General features: G+C 42.8%; 2 protein-coding genes across 2 annotated transcripts; both read right to left on the reverse strand.

Moving 5' to 3' along the window:
- Positions 1-400: 400 nt before the first annotated feature.
- On the reverse strand, positions 401-4,094 carry gnb3a (guanine nucleotide binding protein (G protein), beta polypeptide 3a). Its single transcript, XM_073485583.1, has 8 exons — positions 4,038-4,094; positions 2,856-3,001; positions 2,529-2,592; positions 1,344-1,506; positions 1,182-1,248; positions 902-1,103; positions 611-827; positions 401-507 (listed from the first exon to the last, which is right to left on the reverse strand). The coding sequence occupies exons 1-8, from the start codon at positions 4,092-4,094 to the stop codon at positions 401-403; spliced, it is 1,023 nt and encodes a 340-aa protein (XP_073341684.1).
- Positions 4,095-10,717: 6,623 nt separating this feature from the next.
- Positions 10,718-18,850, reverse strand: p3h3 (prolyl 3-hydroxylase 3). Its single transcript, XM_073485506.1, has 16 exons — positions 18,524-18,850; positions 16,891-17,075; positions 16,626-16,784; positions 15,871-16,063; positions 15,642-15,773; positions 14,883-15,025; positions 14,679-14,768; positions 14,549-14,601; positions 14,385-14,464; positions 14,179-14,306; positions 14,006-14,101; positions 13,665-13,815; positions 13,379-13,496; positions 12,595-12,670; positions 12,367-12,507; positions 10,718-11,195 (listed from the first exon to the last, which is right to left on the reverse strand). The coding sequence occupies exons 1-16, from the start codon at positions 18,816-18,818 to the stop codon at positions 11,031-11,033; spliced, it is 2,205 nt and encodes a 734-aa protein (XP_073341607.1). The 5' UTR covers positions 18,819-18,850; the 3' UTR covers positions 10,718-11,030.
- Between the last annotated feature and the right edge of the window lie 132 nt (positions 18,851-18,982).

Here is an 18,982-nt window from a genome sequence, read left to right on the forward strand (position 1 = left end):
GTGCTACCATTTCCATTTGGCAACTGTTCTCATCGGGTGATCTCTGAATTGCTGCGATAAATGTGCATATATTATCGATTTGAACCGCAATGAAACTATTAAGAGGAATGATCTTTTCTGAGACCCTCTACCCCTTGTCCCGCCCCAAATTCCCCAATAACGTGAGAAGAAAGGTGAGAGCGCGATGCGACAGAGAGAGGAGAAAATCTTCACATTACAACCCCTCTCCAACAATAGATAGGACTTGGCACAATTAAAATACCCTCTTCTCACCCTAAGTGGCTCCTCGTCCCTCATCCCTCCCTCAAACTCCAATTTCTTTTTTTCTGTTTTTTTTTTAATCTTTCTTCACTTTCTCCCAGGCAGATGTTGACTGCTCTCTTTCTGCTCAGGAACAGCCTCAGTTCCATATCTTGAGGAAGCTGTCCCAGGACCCTGTGCAACACGCCATGCCGTCTGAGGACACTCCGATACAGCTCACCCTGTTGTCGTGACCGGCCAGCACTCCTGGACCACGACACAGAAGAAAAAACATGATGTAAGCAACACACTGGAGGTTGTAGACGCTTTAATATCAAATTTCTCCTCTCCGTTCTCCACTTGTACTCACCCACTCTCTCTGCTTTAAGTGAGTCCCAGATGTTGACGTTAAAGTCATCGTAGCCTGCCAGTATCAGGCGTCCGGACAGGGACGGGGCCAGGGAGGTCACCCCGCACATGATGCCAGAGTCCTGGTAGGTGATGAGCTCCTGGTCAGCTCGCAGGTCGTACAGCTTACAGGTGGCATCGTCAGACCCTGTTATCACTGCGTTGCCATTGGGGAAGAACTGGAAGAAATAGAAGAGATCAGAAACTTGGCCTCTTTTGAGCAAAAAAAGTCAGAAATGGAAGTGATCCTCACCCCAATTGCGTTGATGTCACTCTCGTGGCCTCCAAAGGTCTGTCTGCACGCACCCTCTCTGATGTCCCACAGCTTGGCCGTGAAGTCGCACGCCCCTGAGATGAAAAACTTGAAGTCGGGGGATACAGCGAGGGACATACAGTCTCCCTGGTGTCCTGCAAAGATGGTCTTTTGGGTCCCTGTCTCAATGTCCCATAGTACGCTGAAAGGAGACGAAGACAATGTTTAAAAGGCAGTTGAAACATACTTTTTAGCTCATTTAATCATACTATAATCTTACCAAGTGCAGTCTCCAGAGCTGGTGATGATCTCACTGTCACTGATGAAACGACAGCAGGACAGGTAACCTGGCCAATGAATGAAATACCAATTGAGGAACTTCAAGACAAAGCAAACCCAACTCAGTCAAGTCCAACGTTAGAGCATCCATGACCCGTCCTACCTGTGTGTGCTGCCAGCTCCCGCATGACCTTGACGTTCCCGTCCTTGCCCTTCAGGTTGTAGATGGAGCACATGTTGTCCAGACCGCCACAAGCCACGAGGTTCCCCGACGGTGCATAAGCACAGGTCATCACCCACGATGACTTGAGAGGGATGGCATTCACCTGGGGACACACGGAAGACAGATGAGACTCGTGTCTTCGACCACTAAATTTACATACACTTCAATTACTGAAACACTCGATGGGTAACACCACCAAAAAACTCGTATAAAGCCTTTTGTGGCTCCAGAGGAAGCTGCATGCAATCTGATAAATGTCCCCCGGTGATGTCACTCAGTGGATAAGTTGCATTGTGGGTAATGTAGGCAGCAGGTTTTGAAAATGAAGAAGAATGCGTGGAATAAAAAGGCGATATCTCCAGTTCTGCTGTATCGATTTTGACCACTTTTTAAACTGTCCATAATGGGTCCAAAATTGTAAAAGGAGTTAAGTCCAGTGGAGTGCTTTTCAAAACCTAGCACCTACATTACCCACAATGCAATGCAGGCTATGAGTGAATTCACTGGAGGCGATTTATCCGATTGCATGCAGCTTCCTCTGTAGCCACAGACTTTAGACTACTTCTTTCACATATGCAGTCGTGCTCACCAAGACCTGTAAACACACTTTAATATTTAAAATGGGTGGAGTTACCCTTTAAAGGCCCTGAAAAACATATCTTCTTAATCAGCTAGAATAAACTAAGGGGCCCGACATGAACACAATATTTTTTGCCATGTTAGAAACATTTTGGTTAGGGTTAAAAGGCAGGACACTGTCAGAAAAGGTGATGTCACTGTACTTCATTGCACATATCAGGATTTAGCAACATTTGAATAAGGATCTGATGACAGTTGATGTTGTTTGGTCCCATTTTGTCAGTCAGATCGGATGTATGTATATGTATATAGTAATATAATGAAATTTTGAGTGTTTAAACTCTGACTTCTGTTTACATAATCATCAATAATAGATGTTTTAGAGAAATTCTTAAGCTATAATGCCATGATATTTTTAGGATATTGACCGTGGATGTACACTGCAATGTTTTGGCCTGGAAAGCACCTTCATGGCTTCATATTGTGTACATTTGCCCTCATCTACCATAACTGTAATCTGGATGCACCACTCTTTTCCTCCCCTACCTTGTTGGTTGTGATGCTGTCCCACACTATGAGTTTTCCATCTTGTGAGGCACTGACACACAGCCTGGTGGTGACACAACAAGAGTAATTAAAAAAAATGAATGAGACAGAAAAGAGGAGACATGAAAGCTGTAAAATCAACATCAAGCATATGTAGCTATTAATCATCCAGTCGAAAGTAAAGTGTACTTCACAAATCTAATTCCCCGATCTTGCTGTTATTGGCTCACCTCACTCCAATTTTGTGCTAAATCTAATAAAAACCTTGGCTGTGAATTAAAATGGCAGGTGTTCATTCAATTTGTGTCCAATATGCTGTTTATTTACTGAGTATCAGTGCCCCAGTGCATAGCGTAGATCTTGGCAAGGTGACCCCTTAGTGTTTTCCTGGTCTTCAGCTGGACACGACCCATCACAGTGATACTGCCTGTTGCTTCTTGCCACGTGGTGTCCTGCACCGCCTTACGAGCTGCCTGAGGAGCAGAGACAAACACGGGAAGTCCGGTTACTGCCTGTGCTGAGCTAAGATGTAGTTATGAACGGTTTATAGAAGGACATTTTTAAGCACAAGCTCAAAGCCTTTATCATCACATCTAAATGTCTACCATAAATGCAGTTGCAAAAATAAATATTACAGAATTGCTTTAAAGCCGCAGGAATCAATGTATATTGTCACTTGCTTTGATTCCGATTATTTAAAGGTGCAGTGTGTGAGAATCAGCCACCTGTCTGATTCAAACAAATAGGGGGCAGCATATCACTGCTAATAACTGCTAACTGCTGCTAACCATTTCCTGTTTAAACATCAACGACTATAGCTACTGTTAGCCTGTTAGTTCAGTTAGCCATGCAGTTAGCCGGACTTTTGGGGGAGTGTTGGTGCTAGCACTGCTGGATCGCTAGGAGAAAGAGGTTTTTCAGGCCCATGGCTAGCTGGTTAGCATCTTTGACACAACGTCAACACTGTTATTTCTTCATATTGTGTTGATAATTTAGTTAATTTTTCAATGTTTTAAACTAAAATTCTGACATGTTGCACCTTTAACCATGTAGCTAGTGGTCATATTCACTGACTCCGCCCACACTTTGTTTACTATTATACTATCACCTCTTGAGGTACAATGTAGCTAAGAGCTACCTGGTTAGCACGCCAACGTCAATAGATATTGCTGCGACACAATACATACACCTTTGAGATATGATCAAAACTGATATTTCTTCCCATTCTGTTGACAATTTGTGAACGTTTTAAATTGAAATTCTTACATATTGCACCTTTAATTCCAGCTAAATTTGGCAACAGAATTGTTTCAAATTTAATTATCAAAGTGATAACACCAGATTATGGTGAAAATTATGCAGTTTTCAAAGAGTACATTCAAATACAAGCAATTCCTAACCTTAAAAATGTAACAGTTAAAATTAAGCATTTTCCAAAACTTTGGAAAACTTTGGACAACCCAATTTATTACTCAGTTAATTAAAGGTGATATAGATGGGCCTACTGACAGTGATCTGGTCTTTGAGGCTGTCCGCCTCCTTTCGCAATTGCTCCATTTCACCCATGGCGATGTTTGTTAGGCACCGTCACCAGTGGAGACAAGGAGAGATGGCAGGAAAGCTGGTAATCCTGAAACAAAGCAGAAGAAAAGCAGAGCAAAAACAGAGTTTACTAACCGAGACATGGCATTAACTAAAAGCATTAACTGTACTAATACTTATATTTAACCTGAACCTACCTGAGAGTTTTAAATCCTCCCTAGCTCCAGTCTCCAAGTCAGTGCTATTTTGCAAGTCAAACTGGCCCTCGTCTACTTTGCAAACTTTCATAAACACGCAGGAGCGCGCACACAAACCCACAGAACACACCTACGAATGCACTCATGTCTGTGTGCACACACACACACACACACAAATGCAAGCAGACTTTATGAATATTCAAGCATGACATTAACAGAGAAAGTGTTTGCTCTTCGGGAGATGTGACACTTGTTCAGAACACACATCCTCACCCTGAATGTACACAGAAACCAGTATGTCCTGTAATAATGTCATCAGTGTATCAGCTCAACAAATTCACAACACTGACAGGTGGTTTGTGCCATTAACACTCCGGTGAACACTCGCCTAATGTTGATGGCTATTGAATTTGCTAATGTCATGATTAAAGGAGCATTGTTTAGCAGTAACTCAATCACCTAATGGACAAACTCATACGGTGTGACAAATGTAATCAAGGCACAAGTGAAAAGGCACGATCTCGAGCTGATTTGACAGAATCAGATTTGTCCAAAGAGACACGACACATGACACTAACCTCACAGTGAAGCAGCACAACATAACCTCAACAACATCCTCCTCCTTCTACTGTACAGATATTAAAAAAGACTTTTCTTTCTCGTGTCAGGATTTCCTTTATCTTACCTTGAAAACTGACAGCAGGGAATACTCTCGTTGATCTTATCTCATGTGTCCCTGCGGCAATATCTCTTCTCTCACTATTTGAATGACTGCCCCTGTCACAACACATGACCTAGTGGATTTGCCTCTAATTTGTTTGAAGTGAAAAGAAGAGGAAGGGAGTGAAGGAGGGAGTGACTCTGTAAAAGAAAGAGATTTGCTTTAATTGTTTGGCACTGGCCCCTATCCTTTACCCATCTCTAATGCTTTAAGTGAATGGAAGTTGGCCTAAAATGTGTTACATTTGCAGCCTTTAATGTGGTGTGGTGCTTCAAACACCTCAGCATCAACACTTTGGGTGTCCTGCCTTACACCGCTGATGAGCACACTGTTGCTGAAGTTGCTACCAGGGGATTTTAGGCCTTTGTTCCAGATGGGAAATTGCTTTGATAATGATTGCCGTAATGAATGCTTGAGTGTTTTAGTCGTGCTATTACCCTTTTGCCATTCTGTCCCCGGGACCCTGCCATTGTTCCATGTGATTAAATGACTGCGAGGGGGTTGCTGGATGTTGGAGTGCATTAACACAGTCAGAGAGAAGAGATGGGCAGAGGGGAGGGGAGGGGAGGGAAGGGGAGGGTGATGGAGGGTGGAGGGTAAGAGGCTAGGCAGGAGAGTGAGTTTTAAATCCTACTGGCTGAGATTTTAAGGGAAGCCTTTTGAATCAAATCTGCTCTCATCCGATTACTGACTGCTCTTTGCATCTGGATAAGAGATAGAGAAAGGGATGGATGTGGAGGGGAGGGGAGGGGGAGGGGGGTGGATAGTGGGATGAGAATGAGGGAGGGGGCAGATGGAGGAGGTGGGATGGGACGCAGAGAGTGTTTGCAGTGGGACTGGGCCTGTGAACTTGAGTCTGAGCGCCGACTGCGGTGCTCTCAGCTGAAATACCCCTGACCAGTTACAACTGAAAGTCTTGTATTCATGGTCCAACTTGATGTAAGACTATAGCTCTTGTTTGATTAAAATGTAGCTGGTTGTAGCTGCTTATATTTCCTAGAAAACTAAACATACTGTACAAGAGTTGGACAACGTGACAACATATATCGTTTAATAAAATTAATTTGTTTAGGCGTTTATTACCTCTGGGATGTCGTAAATCAATGATCAGGGTCGATTTATGGTAATATTGGATTTCTGATTATTTTTGCACTCGATGTAATGATGCACCTTTTTTCCTCACGTGTTCAAGCCACTGAACTTGCCAAAAACAGACATAACCATCATGTTATTTTATCCGTCATCACTCTCTCAATAGAGAGTCCTCTACGATCGTATATATAGACCAATAAAAAAGGACTTTTACCCTATTAGAGGATTTTGTCCATATGGCCCAAACCCTTTTCTCTCTTCTTTAAAGAGAAGACAGTCAGTAATTTCACAATAAAATGTCACCACTTTGAGTCCACGCATGATACATCCACAACTTAACACAGTTTTATCGTGCAGATTATGTCTCACAGTATTACGAATCAGACAACAAAAGGAATTTGTTTTTTGTCAGATTATCAATCCACATGACAAAACCAGCGTTGTTTGCTGATCCCATTTAAATCTCGCTGCTGTGTGTTCCATAAACACGAGATAAAGGACATGTAAGTAAATTAAATGTGTGTCGATACCGAACGGCATCTACAGATCAGATATCTAAAAACCTCCTACATACTGTAACTTTTAAATTCAGGGATGAATTTGAAGTTAAAGGTTAAATCATCATGACAGTGAAAATATCACTTCGAGTTTCAGGATTTTGCCAAATTATTAAAGTTGACTAATGTCCTCTCAGCCTTCAACCCAATTTTTTATCTGACTCTTTGATTCTGATCCATCATCTGAGCAGCGTGGTGCAACTTCACAACTATCAAGAGCAAAAATGTAAACAACAACATCTGACAGTCCACTCACCAATAAGGAGACTCCTCTCAAGATGTTTCGGCAGATCTTTAGTCAGTCTTCCTCCAGCGGTCGCTCTCTGGTCGTTGTCATAAGTTCAGCCCGCCTGTAACCACACTTTCTCCCGCTCATTCACTTTTGGTGTCACACACAGTGGGATATTCCTCCGTCACTCACTCTCTCCACTGCTCCTATGAGGAACAGATGAGGATTGGAGGGATGAAGGGAGATCAGTGATGAGGGGATAAACCCTGGGATGGACAGAAAGAGGGGTGGAGGGGGGTGGGGGTTAGTGGTGTGCGGTGGGGGTAAAAAAAGAGACAGAAAGGGAAGAGGAGACAGTGGGGGAAACCAAACAAGGTGCAGAGCGTGATTATGGGGTCACAAGACTTGAGCCGGGGTGAATCCGTTTTAAAAACTAAGACATGGAAATAGTGGAGGGGAGGGCAAAGAAGATAAATAGAGGACCTGGGAACATGGCTTTTTATGGTGCTAAGGTAAAAGATCTATGACTGGCAGGAGGGTTTGTGTTTTGTAAACCCGAGGTGAAGCTAATATTAGAAGGTTTATGGGCAGAGAGGGAAAATAGCAGAGATCAGACAGGGCAGAGTGGTGATATATAGAATATCTGTGGGATTCAGGAGAGAGCTCTTTGTGGTTCATTCTTACAACACAAACATGACCATCAGGCATGGACATATATTAACAGTGTACAGGATATGTTCTACTGTTACTGTCTTTTGAACTACAGTCTGTGTGTTCTTTGTTCTGAGTGTCAAATAAAACACTTTCTCTCTCTTTTCTTAATCATATATGGCCTGATGTCACACCAAAGGCTCTCCATGTTTGGACCAAAAACCCTCTGCTACAAAACGAGGCATCTAAACTTAGAGGATCATCTTTTAATTTCTGACCTTAGCCGTTAGCACTGCGCACGTCACTGCTGGTGCAAATTATCTAACAAAGTAAATCACCTGTATTAGTTATGAAACAGTACAGCCTGCTCCCGCTGCCATGAGATGGCACTTTCGGGCCAAAGAGAGGGTGGTTTTTCATTGGTTAAGTTTGACTTGCCTTTCATGGTGCCCCAGCTGAGTGATCATGGGAAGTGCCCTAAAGGATAAGTTCACCCAAAAATGAGAATCTAGTCATTATCTACTCACCCTCATGCCGATGGAAAGTCGGGTGAAGTTTCATAGTCCAGAAAACATTTCATTCCCTGAAACAACCGGGACATACAGCCAATATGGTTATAATATATGGTTTAATATGGGCCATAAACATTTTTCCCCTAACGTACCATAAAATGCTTTATAAACCATTCATTATGCAATTGTTTATTTTAGTTGTAACTGATATTTATAGTACTTTGTAAATGGCTAATGAATATTGTGTTGTTTGTCTATAAACGTCATTTGGATGGCCACTGTAAAGTTACAACCGATCTTTTGCATCGTTCTCACTTTAGATCTGGTGGCTACAAAAAGTATAGTTAACTGATGATGAGTGCATAATTAAGTATGTTTTAATCTTAGCAATGGTTTCAGACATCATAGGTAAGTTAGTTCAACTCAATAAATGTGTTTGTTATGCAATTATAAACAATTCTAAGAAACTCATGAGGCTTTTATTAACGTTCTCGAGCAGTCTTTAAACTGTTTTTAAATCTAAAAACAAATGTGTTAATTATACTATTATTAAGACATAAAAACGTCAATAAGCATCTTACCAGGACTTGTATGGGCCTAGGTACCTATTAATTAACGCTTATTAGAAGCCTTAACATAAAGGGTCATCTCTTGTGGTATAATGGGCATTGTGTCTTGAATACATACGTGTTATTTGCTGGAGTTCATTCTGCCTCCTGATTTTCAAGTGGACACGGGACACAGATGCCACATTTTATGCAGAAACCGAGGAAAACACATTCAATTGAGGTGAAACCAGGTCTCACAAATTCTTACTTGTGCCCACTAGTGCTGCTGTTGCTGCTCATGACCTTTGACCTCCCAGTGGAAGAGAGGCAAAAGTAAGGTTCCCTACAAGGATCACATTATTACTTTCTGTGGAAAGCCTTGAGGAAAAAGATTCAGATGATTAAACATCTTCATTGTGACTCTAACAGGGTATGCTTACACACACACACACACACACACACACACACACACATACACTACAAAGGGCTTGTGTTTTGTCTGTGTGTGTTGCTTACTTCCTGGCTTTATTCTATGATCCAGCGTGGATAAACACAGTTCAGTAGTTTAAAAGTGTTGACCTCTGCTCACTCGAGCACGGTGATGACAGAAGCAGACTGACTGAGCTGCTGGCTGCGCTCACCCTGGATTTGGAGAAATGGAGTCTGTGCACTGCTGCCTGTGAGATGGAGCGTAAAACTGAGAGAAAACCAAAAAGGATTTGTTAGCAGGCGAACAGACACCAGCCAGGATAAAGACAGAGAGAGACTCTGTGTTATTTTGAGTGTCTCAATCTTGCATTATCCCTACGATGAAATCTTTTTATATCACTGTTTGTAGCTTATATTATAACTAGCATTGCTTTACTTGGTCATTGTTAGGAGAGTATTTTTGTAATCTATAAAGCCTGGAAAAGGTCACTGAACCTTTATAAAAAACAGATAAATGGGTTAAGTTGGTGGAGAGGGGTGGGGTGACCGGATTAAATGACAGTCAGTCACAAACAGCTATTGTGACATGAATGTAGGATAAATACTATGCCTTCTTGTGAATCTCATGTTATGATTGCTCCTAAAAATGATGTCGAGCATCACACAGGAAGGCCAGAAACCGGATCGGGATCGGAAATCGGAAAATGCCCGATGAGTCTTTTTGTCCTGAAATAGTTTGATAATTAATGCGTGGAAGTGAAACATGAGGGATAAGTGACTACATCAACCACTCACTACACACAGCACTCAGTAATGATAAAAACAGGAAGTAGTATGCTGTTAGGCCTTACATAATTTCTGCTAATCATATAAAATGTAAAGATGATATCACACAGCTATAAATGTTATACTTTCCAACCAAGTGTGTAATTGGAGCAGTAGACGGCTTAGTGTGAGGACGCTAAGATGCATTATATAGACATAACACCTACTTAAGAGAAGATTAATGCAGACTTTTAGGGTGCTGCATGGTTTCAGCGTGTGAGGGAGGGAAAAGGTTAAAACCGAGGCTCCATTAAACAGGCCTCCCGACCCAATTCTGCAGCGGCGGGGGGATTATAACACGGGGGGGGAGTGAGAGTGTTAATATGGGCCATAAACAGTGCTTGATTCAGTACCTAATGCACTGGACGAAGGCAGAGGAGGGGGCTGAAAGGAGGCACTGGTTGTAACGGGATGGGAGCGGGTGGTCGAGTGACACTCCGCTGGATGTGAATGATTAAATGATCTCTCGCTGGATTACTATTCCATATTCTAAATGGGAGATTTTTTAAGCTTCATAAACAAATGCACTCATTTATGAGGGATTAACAGTAATCTCTCTATTTCTATCCTTTTTTCCCCCCGTGCACCTCTCTCTCTCACTCTGTTCCCTCGTCTCAGACTGTACTTTCTGACGTACGACGCTAATGTAACTACTTTTAGTTTGCTACTGTTTAATTGCATATCTTATCACATGCTTCCACTATTAAAAGACAGGAACAGACTGAGGAAAGTATTAACCCTTTCTCCATTTCAGCAGGCAGCCACAGAAGGTGTGAGGTGATCACTTAATAGATTACACAGCCTTGCTTTCACTTTTCTGGCCTTTTCCCTCCTCTCTTTGTCTCTAATGCTCTTATAGTTCCTCACTACGGAGTACTCATTCGGCCCTGGGAGAGAGTCACGTTTATTTTGTCTTTTAATCTCTTCATTTCCACACAGAACGCACAGAAGTACAGATCGACATTATAGAGAGGAAAGAACCGTCTTTCCTTCATTCATCTTCATCATATACAGTATAAACACAGTATACAAACAAGAAAGCAGCTTTGCATAAATAGGCAGCAAGAGGAAGACTGAATGTGTGGATAAAACTGAAAAATCTGAACAGAGAGGTGTCCATGTTCCTGTGATGGGATGGCGAATTGAGAATGTATGTATTCCCGTTTGGTTGGTTCAGTCTATCAGGTTTGTTCTGGCTCTCACAGCTCATCTCTGCCGCCCGTCACCCTGCCTCTCCCTCGGCTCCTCTCCTTCGGTGCTTGGCTCCGAGCGTTCCGGCCGGCGGTGCCCTCTGCCTCCTCCTTGTCCTTTTTCACCACACTCTGTCCGTCTGCCGCCCACATGGCCTCTGCCTCCTCTCGCTCCTGAGGGATGACGCAAAAGCACAGCAATGACGGATAACATATTGAGTTCAAGTGTTGACTGATTACTGTTAAGAGTAATTTTATATCCTTGTACTTTCTGGAGGAATATTCTGAAACCAGATATTTTTTGCTGACCTATTTAATCACTGATAGCCTGAGGGAAAATACATCTTTGCACATCAGCCTTCAACCTCACTTAGTTTAAACTTCTGCTATCCAACTTTTACTTAGTCTATGTGGGCCTGGTTACACCTTTCTGACTGTTTATGTATATTTTGTTAATGCTTCATTACTGTTTCATTACACAGATTGTAGGCAGAGAATATTCGGTTTTTAAAGCTTTTTTTGAGACATGCTTTGTGATATTGGGCTATAATAAACTTTGACTTGACTTTTTATTTTTCCCTCTAAAAGTTCTCACTGTGAAGATACGTTAGGCAGTCTGCGTGATCTTAAACATTAAGTAGCATCGAGCTGGGTAAGCTGCTGTTAGTATCAATTTTTGGCTCAATATTAAACAGACACTTTTCAGAGCAGCTCCTGGTATTTCTGTTTCTGCACTAAATTATAATTCCAACTTTAAATTTAAAGGCCCAGTGAGTAAGAAATAGTGGCATCTAGCAGTGAGGTTTCACATATCAACAATCTGAATACCCCTTGCCTCACCCTCCCCTACAGGGAATGTGAATGGCTCTCTATAGTCAGTGTTTGGCGCAGACACACACACACACACACAAAAAATAGAGTCAGCGTTTGGTTTGTCTGTTCTGGGCTACTGTAAGAAAATGTTGGTGCAACATGGCGGACTCCGATGAAGGGTCTCGCTGAAGTAAAAACACATCAATTCTTAGTTTCATGTGATTATACACTAATGAAAACATAATTATGAAAAGTATATTACATTTCTACCTAAAGAGCCCCCTCAATCCTGCTCACTGGACCTACAGAATGATTCATCTTTAAAAATAATAACAATAAAAAAGACCATGGTATGATCAGAGCGGGCACAGTGAAGGCCAAAACATGATAACAACCACTACATTTGCATTATACTCCGGCTGGCCTTGTTATCCAGTGCCGGTGTCACGACATCAACAACCAAATGACTTCAGGAGGACAGGTCCAACCTGAGGAGGAGGTCAGTGCTGTGTGCTGACGTCATAATTCTCACCATGTCCCTGTAGAGCTTCTCCTTCGTGAACCAGAGGGCCAGCGCGCACCGCCGGCCACTGGTCACTGCGGTAACACCGTGTGGATTCACTGGACCTGAGGAGAAACCCACCAGTCGACCACAGCTGGGTTTTACTCTGGCCTGGAGACGTGTAGAGGAAGAATAAAGGTCATAAAGCAGGTTTAATTTATCAGTAAATTAGTGACCTCAGGTTGAAAAGTGACATACTGTTACTGTCTTAGCATCCCTGTTAGTGAAGAACAACTGTCCTCCATCGAAGTTGTCATTTAGGTAGAGAACGGCACTGAGAGAAAGAAAGCAGACAGTGATTATGGTCCAAGCCAGTTAAAGCTTTGACTTACAGTTAATTCTCACCACAGCAAACAAAATAAAGACAGTTTTTAGACTTTAAAATGTAATTTCTATTTTTCTTTACAGCTTTATATAGCATAACTACTACAATTTCTCTTTTTGGTAATATTTTATATTAGGGTACACCTATTAAACATTAACCAGCTGCTTATTAGCATGCATATTAGTAGCATTTTGGCTATGTATTAGTCATTATAAAGCACTTAATAATCTGCATGATCACATTTTACAAATTCTAGGCCAGACAACACAGAAGTTCCACAGATCCCCTTTAAAACAAAGTACTTTAAAAAAAATTATTCTCAACTTTGTTTATAAACAAGAAAGAGACATTGTATATACAGCAGTACAGAAATAAACAATACACCTTTTTAATATAAGAAGTAGGCTGTCAGCTTGATCCTATAAATTCCCCCTACTTAAACAACCTGGCTTAAAACTTTTTAATGAAATAAGGGTGTTTTTGTGCTAAGCAACAGACATATATATGAATGGCTAATACGCTTTCTAATAAAATGATAAAAGGGCCAGAATGAGATTGTTAAATATATGTTAGGGTACATAATATGTGTACCCCTAAAAGAAAGTGTTCACCTCTTTATGGCTGCTGCTCTTTCCCTTACTGATTAGTTTTGTTTACCTGAGGTCTCTGTGTATGAATGCTGGTGGCTCCCTCCAGCACTGCTTGGTCTCCGGCTCGAGAAGACAGTTGTCAACATGGACAGGGTGAGACAGATCCAGCCTGCCTTCCTGGTCACCTGAGGAGCAGAGAAAATCAGACGAATAATTTTACATCCCAAAAGGAGCACATTTAAGTTCACAGCATACGAGTCAACAGAGCGCTGTGAGACCCCGTAGTTGAGGTTCCACATGTTAAGTAATGAGGACCTCCCCATATGGAGACATATGGATAATGTCAGTATTACCTGCGACAGCACTGCGGCAGACCAGGTGTGAGAAAGACATGAAGAGTCCCGAGGGGCTCCTGAAGTAGGAGTGCAGCAGGACTCTCGCTCTCTCGCCCAGCTCATGTAACAGCTTGGCATCTGATTGGTTCACCAGGCCATCCTGAGCCAACTGCCACAAAAGAAAAAACAAATGCTTCATAAATCATGTTCAGGCATGAGATCCCCACAGCACACGAAGATAATTTGATGCTTGGTTCTTTAATTAATTCACCATCAGGTAATTAATTTTGAGTGCAGGTTATTAAGGTTCACTCAGAAACACGTCATAGTTCTGCTCCTGCTATCTCCTGTTCACCCACCTTCACAGCCCTGAGAACTGTCAGACCCTCAAACGTCTCATGAGGCGTGTGTGGAGACCGTCGTCCCCGGTAACCATCTCCGGCAGATCCTGCAGCCTATCAGAGACGAGATGAAACGTCAGGTGAGAGTGTTGCTGATCTATCTGGGAATCTCTTTAATAATCTGAACTTACTGCTGCTAACTGCAGTATTGTGTCACACTCCTTCTCAGTCATGACTCCGTCGAGCATTACGCGATTGGTCCCGTTCAGACGCTCGTCGTCCATGGTGATGGTCACACCCACCTGAGGGACCGGACCACCTGGAGAGAGGACGCAAAAGATAGGATGAGAAAGGAAATTGGTAGGTGCTACTGACTGAAACAAGAGGATGATCTTACCTGAAAAGAATCCACTGTCGTCCACTTCCTCCTGCTGCTCTCCCTCTTTCATTTTCTCATTCATTTTCTTTTTTTCAGCTCTGAAAGTAAAACACAAACAATGCTGAGTCGAATTCACATTAACTTTTTTTTTTTAAGCTCCTAGCACCTTCAGTCTTTCTCACCTCCAGATATCCCTCAGTGATTCAGGTACAACATCCTCTGGAGTCCAAAGATCCTAAATGGAATGCAATAATTAAAGTTGTGGATGCATTTTGTAAATCAAAAGTAGCGTATATTTGCCTCAGTACTTACTGGGTCAATGAAACTGAAGTCAAAGTTCTCCATGCCAAAATACAGCAGCTTCTTCTCCTGTAAGGAGCGACTGATGTATCTGACAATCTCCTGTATAACACAGAAGCATGAAGTCAGCGTGAACAAAAGTAAGAAAATGAATTCAAGTCTGAAATGACCAGTGAAGTCAGACTTTTACAACCGCAGTGGTGATTTTAGTGCTACCTGAGCTGGCTGTGTGCCCTGTGACTCTGTGTCTCCTCCTAGTGTCTCAGAGTAGAGCTGCAGGTTGTCTAAGGAGTCCCTGTCAGAGGGGTAAAACAGGAGAAGAGAGCGAAGAGTCTGCACTGCTCCTTTAATATCACCAGCTGTGGGGAGGCAGGCAGCAAAATGAGGAGAGTTAAGGCACTTAAGGCTTTAAAATGAAGGTGTTAAACGGACGGTTCACCCAAAAAAAAAAAAAAAAACTTTTCCTCTTACCTGTAGTGCTATTTATCCATCTAGACTGTTTTGGTGTAAGTTCTTGAGTTCTGGAGATATCAGTTGTAGAGATGTCTACCTTCTCTTGAAGATAATGGATCTACATTGCGCTCAGGTCTGCATGGATACATCTCAAATGACACATTCGAAAAACTCACTAGCAATGTCTTTTTCCAGAAATCATGACCCAGTTACTCTGTTGTGAGCAGTTTCATGAAGGGACTATTTTCTTTCTGCCTAGCTATCCCTGTCAACCATATCACCACGTAATTAAAATACATTAATTTCTAGCTAGATTCTGCTAGCTCACCTGGCATCACTGAGCAAAAAACTCAGGAGGCTGCCATGAATGTTTACATCCTGCGCTGAGCGAGCACGAAAACTCACACCAAAACTAGAAGGATAAAAACAAATACAGGCAAGAGGAAAAATATGTACTTTTGATTTGGGGGTAAACATTGAATATACTTTGGATAATGTTAAGTTTGACCTCTGAACCCTGACCTTTAAACTGTGCAATATGCAGATGCTCCAGCTGTGAGGGCAGATAGTCCTCCTGAGCAGAAATCCTTCCCGGTCTTGTGGCTACCTCGGTCACACAGGACTGTCGGCATGCGAGCAGTGAGAGGGAAAGAACTAGACAGAAAGAAACGTAGTGATTGCTCTGTTTTATTTCTGGAGATAAGTCCAGTTTCTTTTTCTAGTGACCTGTGTTTTTTTTGTTTTTTTTTACCCGCAGCCTTCTCGTAAGCGCCGTCAACAGTGTCCACTCCCCTGTCATCGGGCAGCCGTTGGGAGGCCACTTCACATTGCACCCTGCACTCCTCTGTCTGCTGCAGAGTTTGATTCACACACAATTTCCACTTCTCTGCCACTTGCACCCAGTCAGAAGAGGCCTCAGACTGAACTGCAGAGTCATACAGGACCTGGATTTGACAGTGAGCAAAGAGAGAATAACATAGTTAAAAATAAAGATGCTGCTAGACTGGCTTTTGTTACAGGAAAATAAAAGTACAAGCTTAATCTGTTGAATTTTGAGACGTGAGTGCCTGCAATTACATGGGCCATTTAAGCTTCATTCAAACAAGTCTCATCGTGTTATAACAAGCACGTCTGAACAGAGGAAATAGGTTGCTCAGGCAGCAGTCTTCAAAAGGAAAAACCAGGTTTGGATTACATGATTGGATAAGAGAAAGTGACGGTGGGAGAGAGGAAGTTAGTCCTTCAAGTCATGGCTGTCTTTTCACATGAGCCCACACAAAGTGATTAAATAAAGTTGAAATATTAAACTTTTCCGAAATAGTAGTGAAAAAATGGTACGTCTATGGAAAGCTAGAGTCTCTACCCTTCCCTTCCCTTTAGCATCGTTTGGTATATGAACCAGCAAACCAGTGAAGTTTCTGGATATTAAACAACATGATTGCTTAGCCTGTACAAAATTCCTCCTGCAACTCCATTTCCTCAAAGACATCCCCCCTCCCTGCTCACCCAGTGTCTCTCATTCTCAATCTCTCGGTCCTGGAAGGCCTCATCGGTCACTCCCTCCATCCGTCTGTACTTCTCAATGTTGTTCCTCATCTCCAGGTGACTGGGGTTGGCAACGAAGTAGGTATGAGCTGCTGATGCTGCCTTCTGCAACTTTTCCAACTGATCAGAAGGACAGACAGACAGCAGTGTAATATGTCAGCCTAGTAATGAGAAATGAACAGTTGTTATGTTATAGATCTGTACGGCTGCCCGAAGAATAGCTCACCTTGTAGTACGTGACCTGCAGAAAGTTGTAAGGGTTGCGACTGCTGAATTCATAATCTATGTCCGAAGAAACAGGGAGCTGTCCTGCAGGTGTGGCAGAGCGTCCGACACAGAACCTCAAACATTCAGCCTTCTGCTGCACCCAGTCCAAGGCCCAGAGGTCCCACAGGTGACCCTTTTCAGAGTCTAGCAATTCAGAAAACATGAATTTAACATCGTCTGTCAGTCATACAGATGATGAACAATGTTTAGGTATCATCAACATTTGCATATATGAAACCTTTTGTGTTTTAAATCTACATTCTATACAGTGATAATAAGAGATTCACTCATACATAACAAACCCTGATTTATGAAGTATAAAGTCACCTCACATGAGGCCAATTTCAGACTTGAAGCACACATTTAAAAACTGTGAATCAGGGAAGCTGCCAGTGGCTTCACAGTTTAGTTTCAGTTCAGTTCAGTTCATTTTCTACTGCTTTTCCGTGAGGGTCGCGGAGATGTTGCCGCTTTATCGCCCCTTTCAGGGGATTGCGGGTTGCGGGTTACTGGGGCCAAATCCAGTTCACATAGGGCGGAGGCCAGGGTATATCCCTGGATGAGTCGCCAGCTCATCGCAGGGCCCTCTGACGGCAGAGGCTGCCACACAAGGTGCCAACTGCGCGCCAGGAGCAGTTTTGGGGTTCAGTATCTTGCTCAAGGATACTTCGGCATGTAGCTCAGTTCCGCCCAGGGGAGCCGGGGTTTGAACCAGCGACCTTCTGGTCACTGGTCACCTGCTCTACCCACTGAGCTACAGCCGCCCATCAGTGCAACTGATGGGCGGCTTTCAACCCACTAATTATCTTGCATCCATAGCAGTTGTTTTGGCAAACTGCAAGGCATGGTGCCAGTAAAAAGTGAATGAAAACAGCTTGTTTATTTTTTCAGGGACAATGCACTTTAATTAACATCGCTGCTGTATTAAATTAGCCACTGAATGGACTAACAGCCAAATATGATGACTTAAGGCAAAAAAATGTTGTAATGTTAATATGAATTAATGAATGAGAGCTGCAACGATAAGTCGACAAATCAATTAGCCTATCGAAAGAAAATGTGTTGCTTCTTACATGTAAGAAACAGCAGCATAGCATAGCAATCATTGATGACAGTAAATGAAGAGTGTTTGGGTTTGGGTCTGCTGCAGTGGAGTCGAAGTATAAAGCACTAGAGCAAAGTACACGTACCTCTGAATCTTACTTAAGTACAGTACTTGAGTAAATGAAGTTAGTTACATTCAATCACTGACTTCAGGCCTCTAAAATGTAACTGTGGTTGAACTGATGTGCTGACAGCTGATGCACACACTGAGGTCACAAGTAAACATGACTTTATTAAAAAGGGGTCACAAGGTTAAGGGTTTGGGAACCACAGTCATAGGCTATGGTGAGGTAATTAAAGCCATGTATTGCATTTAAATAATATGTTAGACTTTGTATAGCTTTTGGATCATTCATGTGACTTTGATTATTTTAAGGAATTGCTAACAGCTATTGAAGCAGACCATTTGGCACAGCACCGCCTGCACGCAGGAACACCCAATCCCTCCACCTGAAGACACACAGTATCCGACACCTCTCATAACTTACCCAGTTGATCGAGCGCCTCTCTCCCTGCTGCCGCACAGTCATCGCGACACTGTCTGCGGACTCTGAGCAGTGTCTGCTTGGTTAAGATGGACTTCTCCAGCAGCTCCGCAGACTTCGTCCACTCCCCACCAAAATATGCACGTACTCCACTGTAGTACAAGAAATCATACGGCTGCAGGAGGGACAAAACATTAGCGCCGCCACCACCCGGGGCCGCTGAGGTAAAATTAAGTGATGTTGCAAAAACAAAATAAAACGCCACGTATACAGTGAAGCAGTCAGCCTGCAGCGCCATGGTCCGAGGAGCGACCCGTGTGGAGGAGACGGGGCTGGGGGAGGAGGAGGAGGAGGAGGAGGAGGAGAGACCACGGAAATATTTAGGGAACGGAGGAGGAAAGTTTAAGGAAAGTAGGGCGCTATCGTTTAATTTCACATGATGTACTCACAACCGCACCTCCT

This window comes from Pagrus major, chromosome 17 (genome assembly GCF_040436345.1).
Source record: "Pagrus major chromosome 17, Pma_NU_1.0".
NCBI lineage: Eukaryota > Metazoa > Chordata > Actinopteri > Spariformes > Sparidae > Pagrus > Pagrus major.

What these genes read in the sequence shown, in the direction of transcription:
- gnb3a (XM_073485583.1), bottom strand. Translation starts at nt 4,094, where the DNA reads ATGGGTGAAATGGAGCAATTGCGAAAGGAGGCGGACAGCCTCAAAGAC. An exon ending in GCCTCAAAGACCAGATCACT is followed by an intron (nt 3,002 to 4,037) that starts GTCAGTAGGCCC and finishes TCTGCTCCTCAG; the next exon opens with GCAGCTCGTAAGGCGGTGCA. An exon ending in GGAGCTGGCAGCACACACAG is followed by an intron (nt 1,249 to 1,343) that starts GTAGGACGGGTC and finishes TTCATTGGCCAG; the next exon opens with GTTACCTGTCCTGCTGTCGT.
- p3h3 (XM_073485506.1), bottom strand. Translation starts at nt 18,818, where the DNA reads ATGGCGCTGCAGGCTGACTGCTTCACTGTATACGTGGCGTTTTATTTT. An exon ending in AGAGGCGCTCGATCAACTGG is followed by an intron (nt 17,076 to 18,523) that starts GTAAGTTATGAG and finishes CTGAATTGCTAG; the next exon opens with ACTCTGAAAAGGGTCACCTG. An exon ending in AGGGCACACAGCCAGCTCAG is followed by an intron (nt 14,769 to 14,882) that starts GTAGCACTAAAA and finishes TGTGTTATACAG; the next exon opens with GAGATTGTCAGATACATCAG.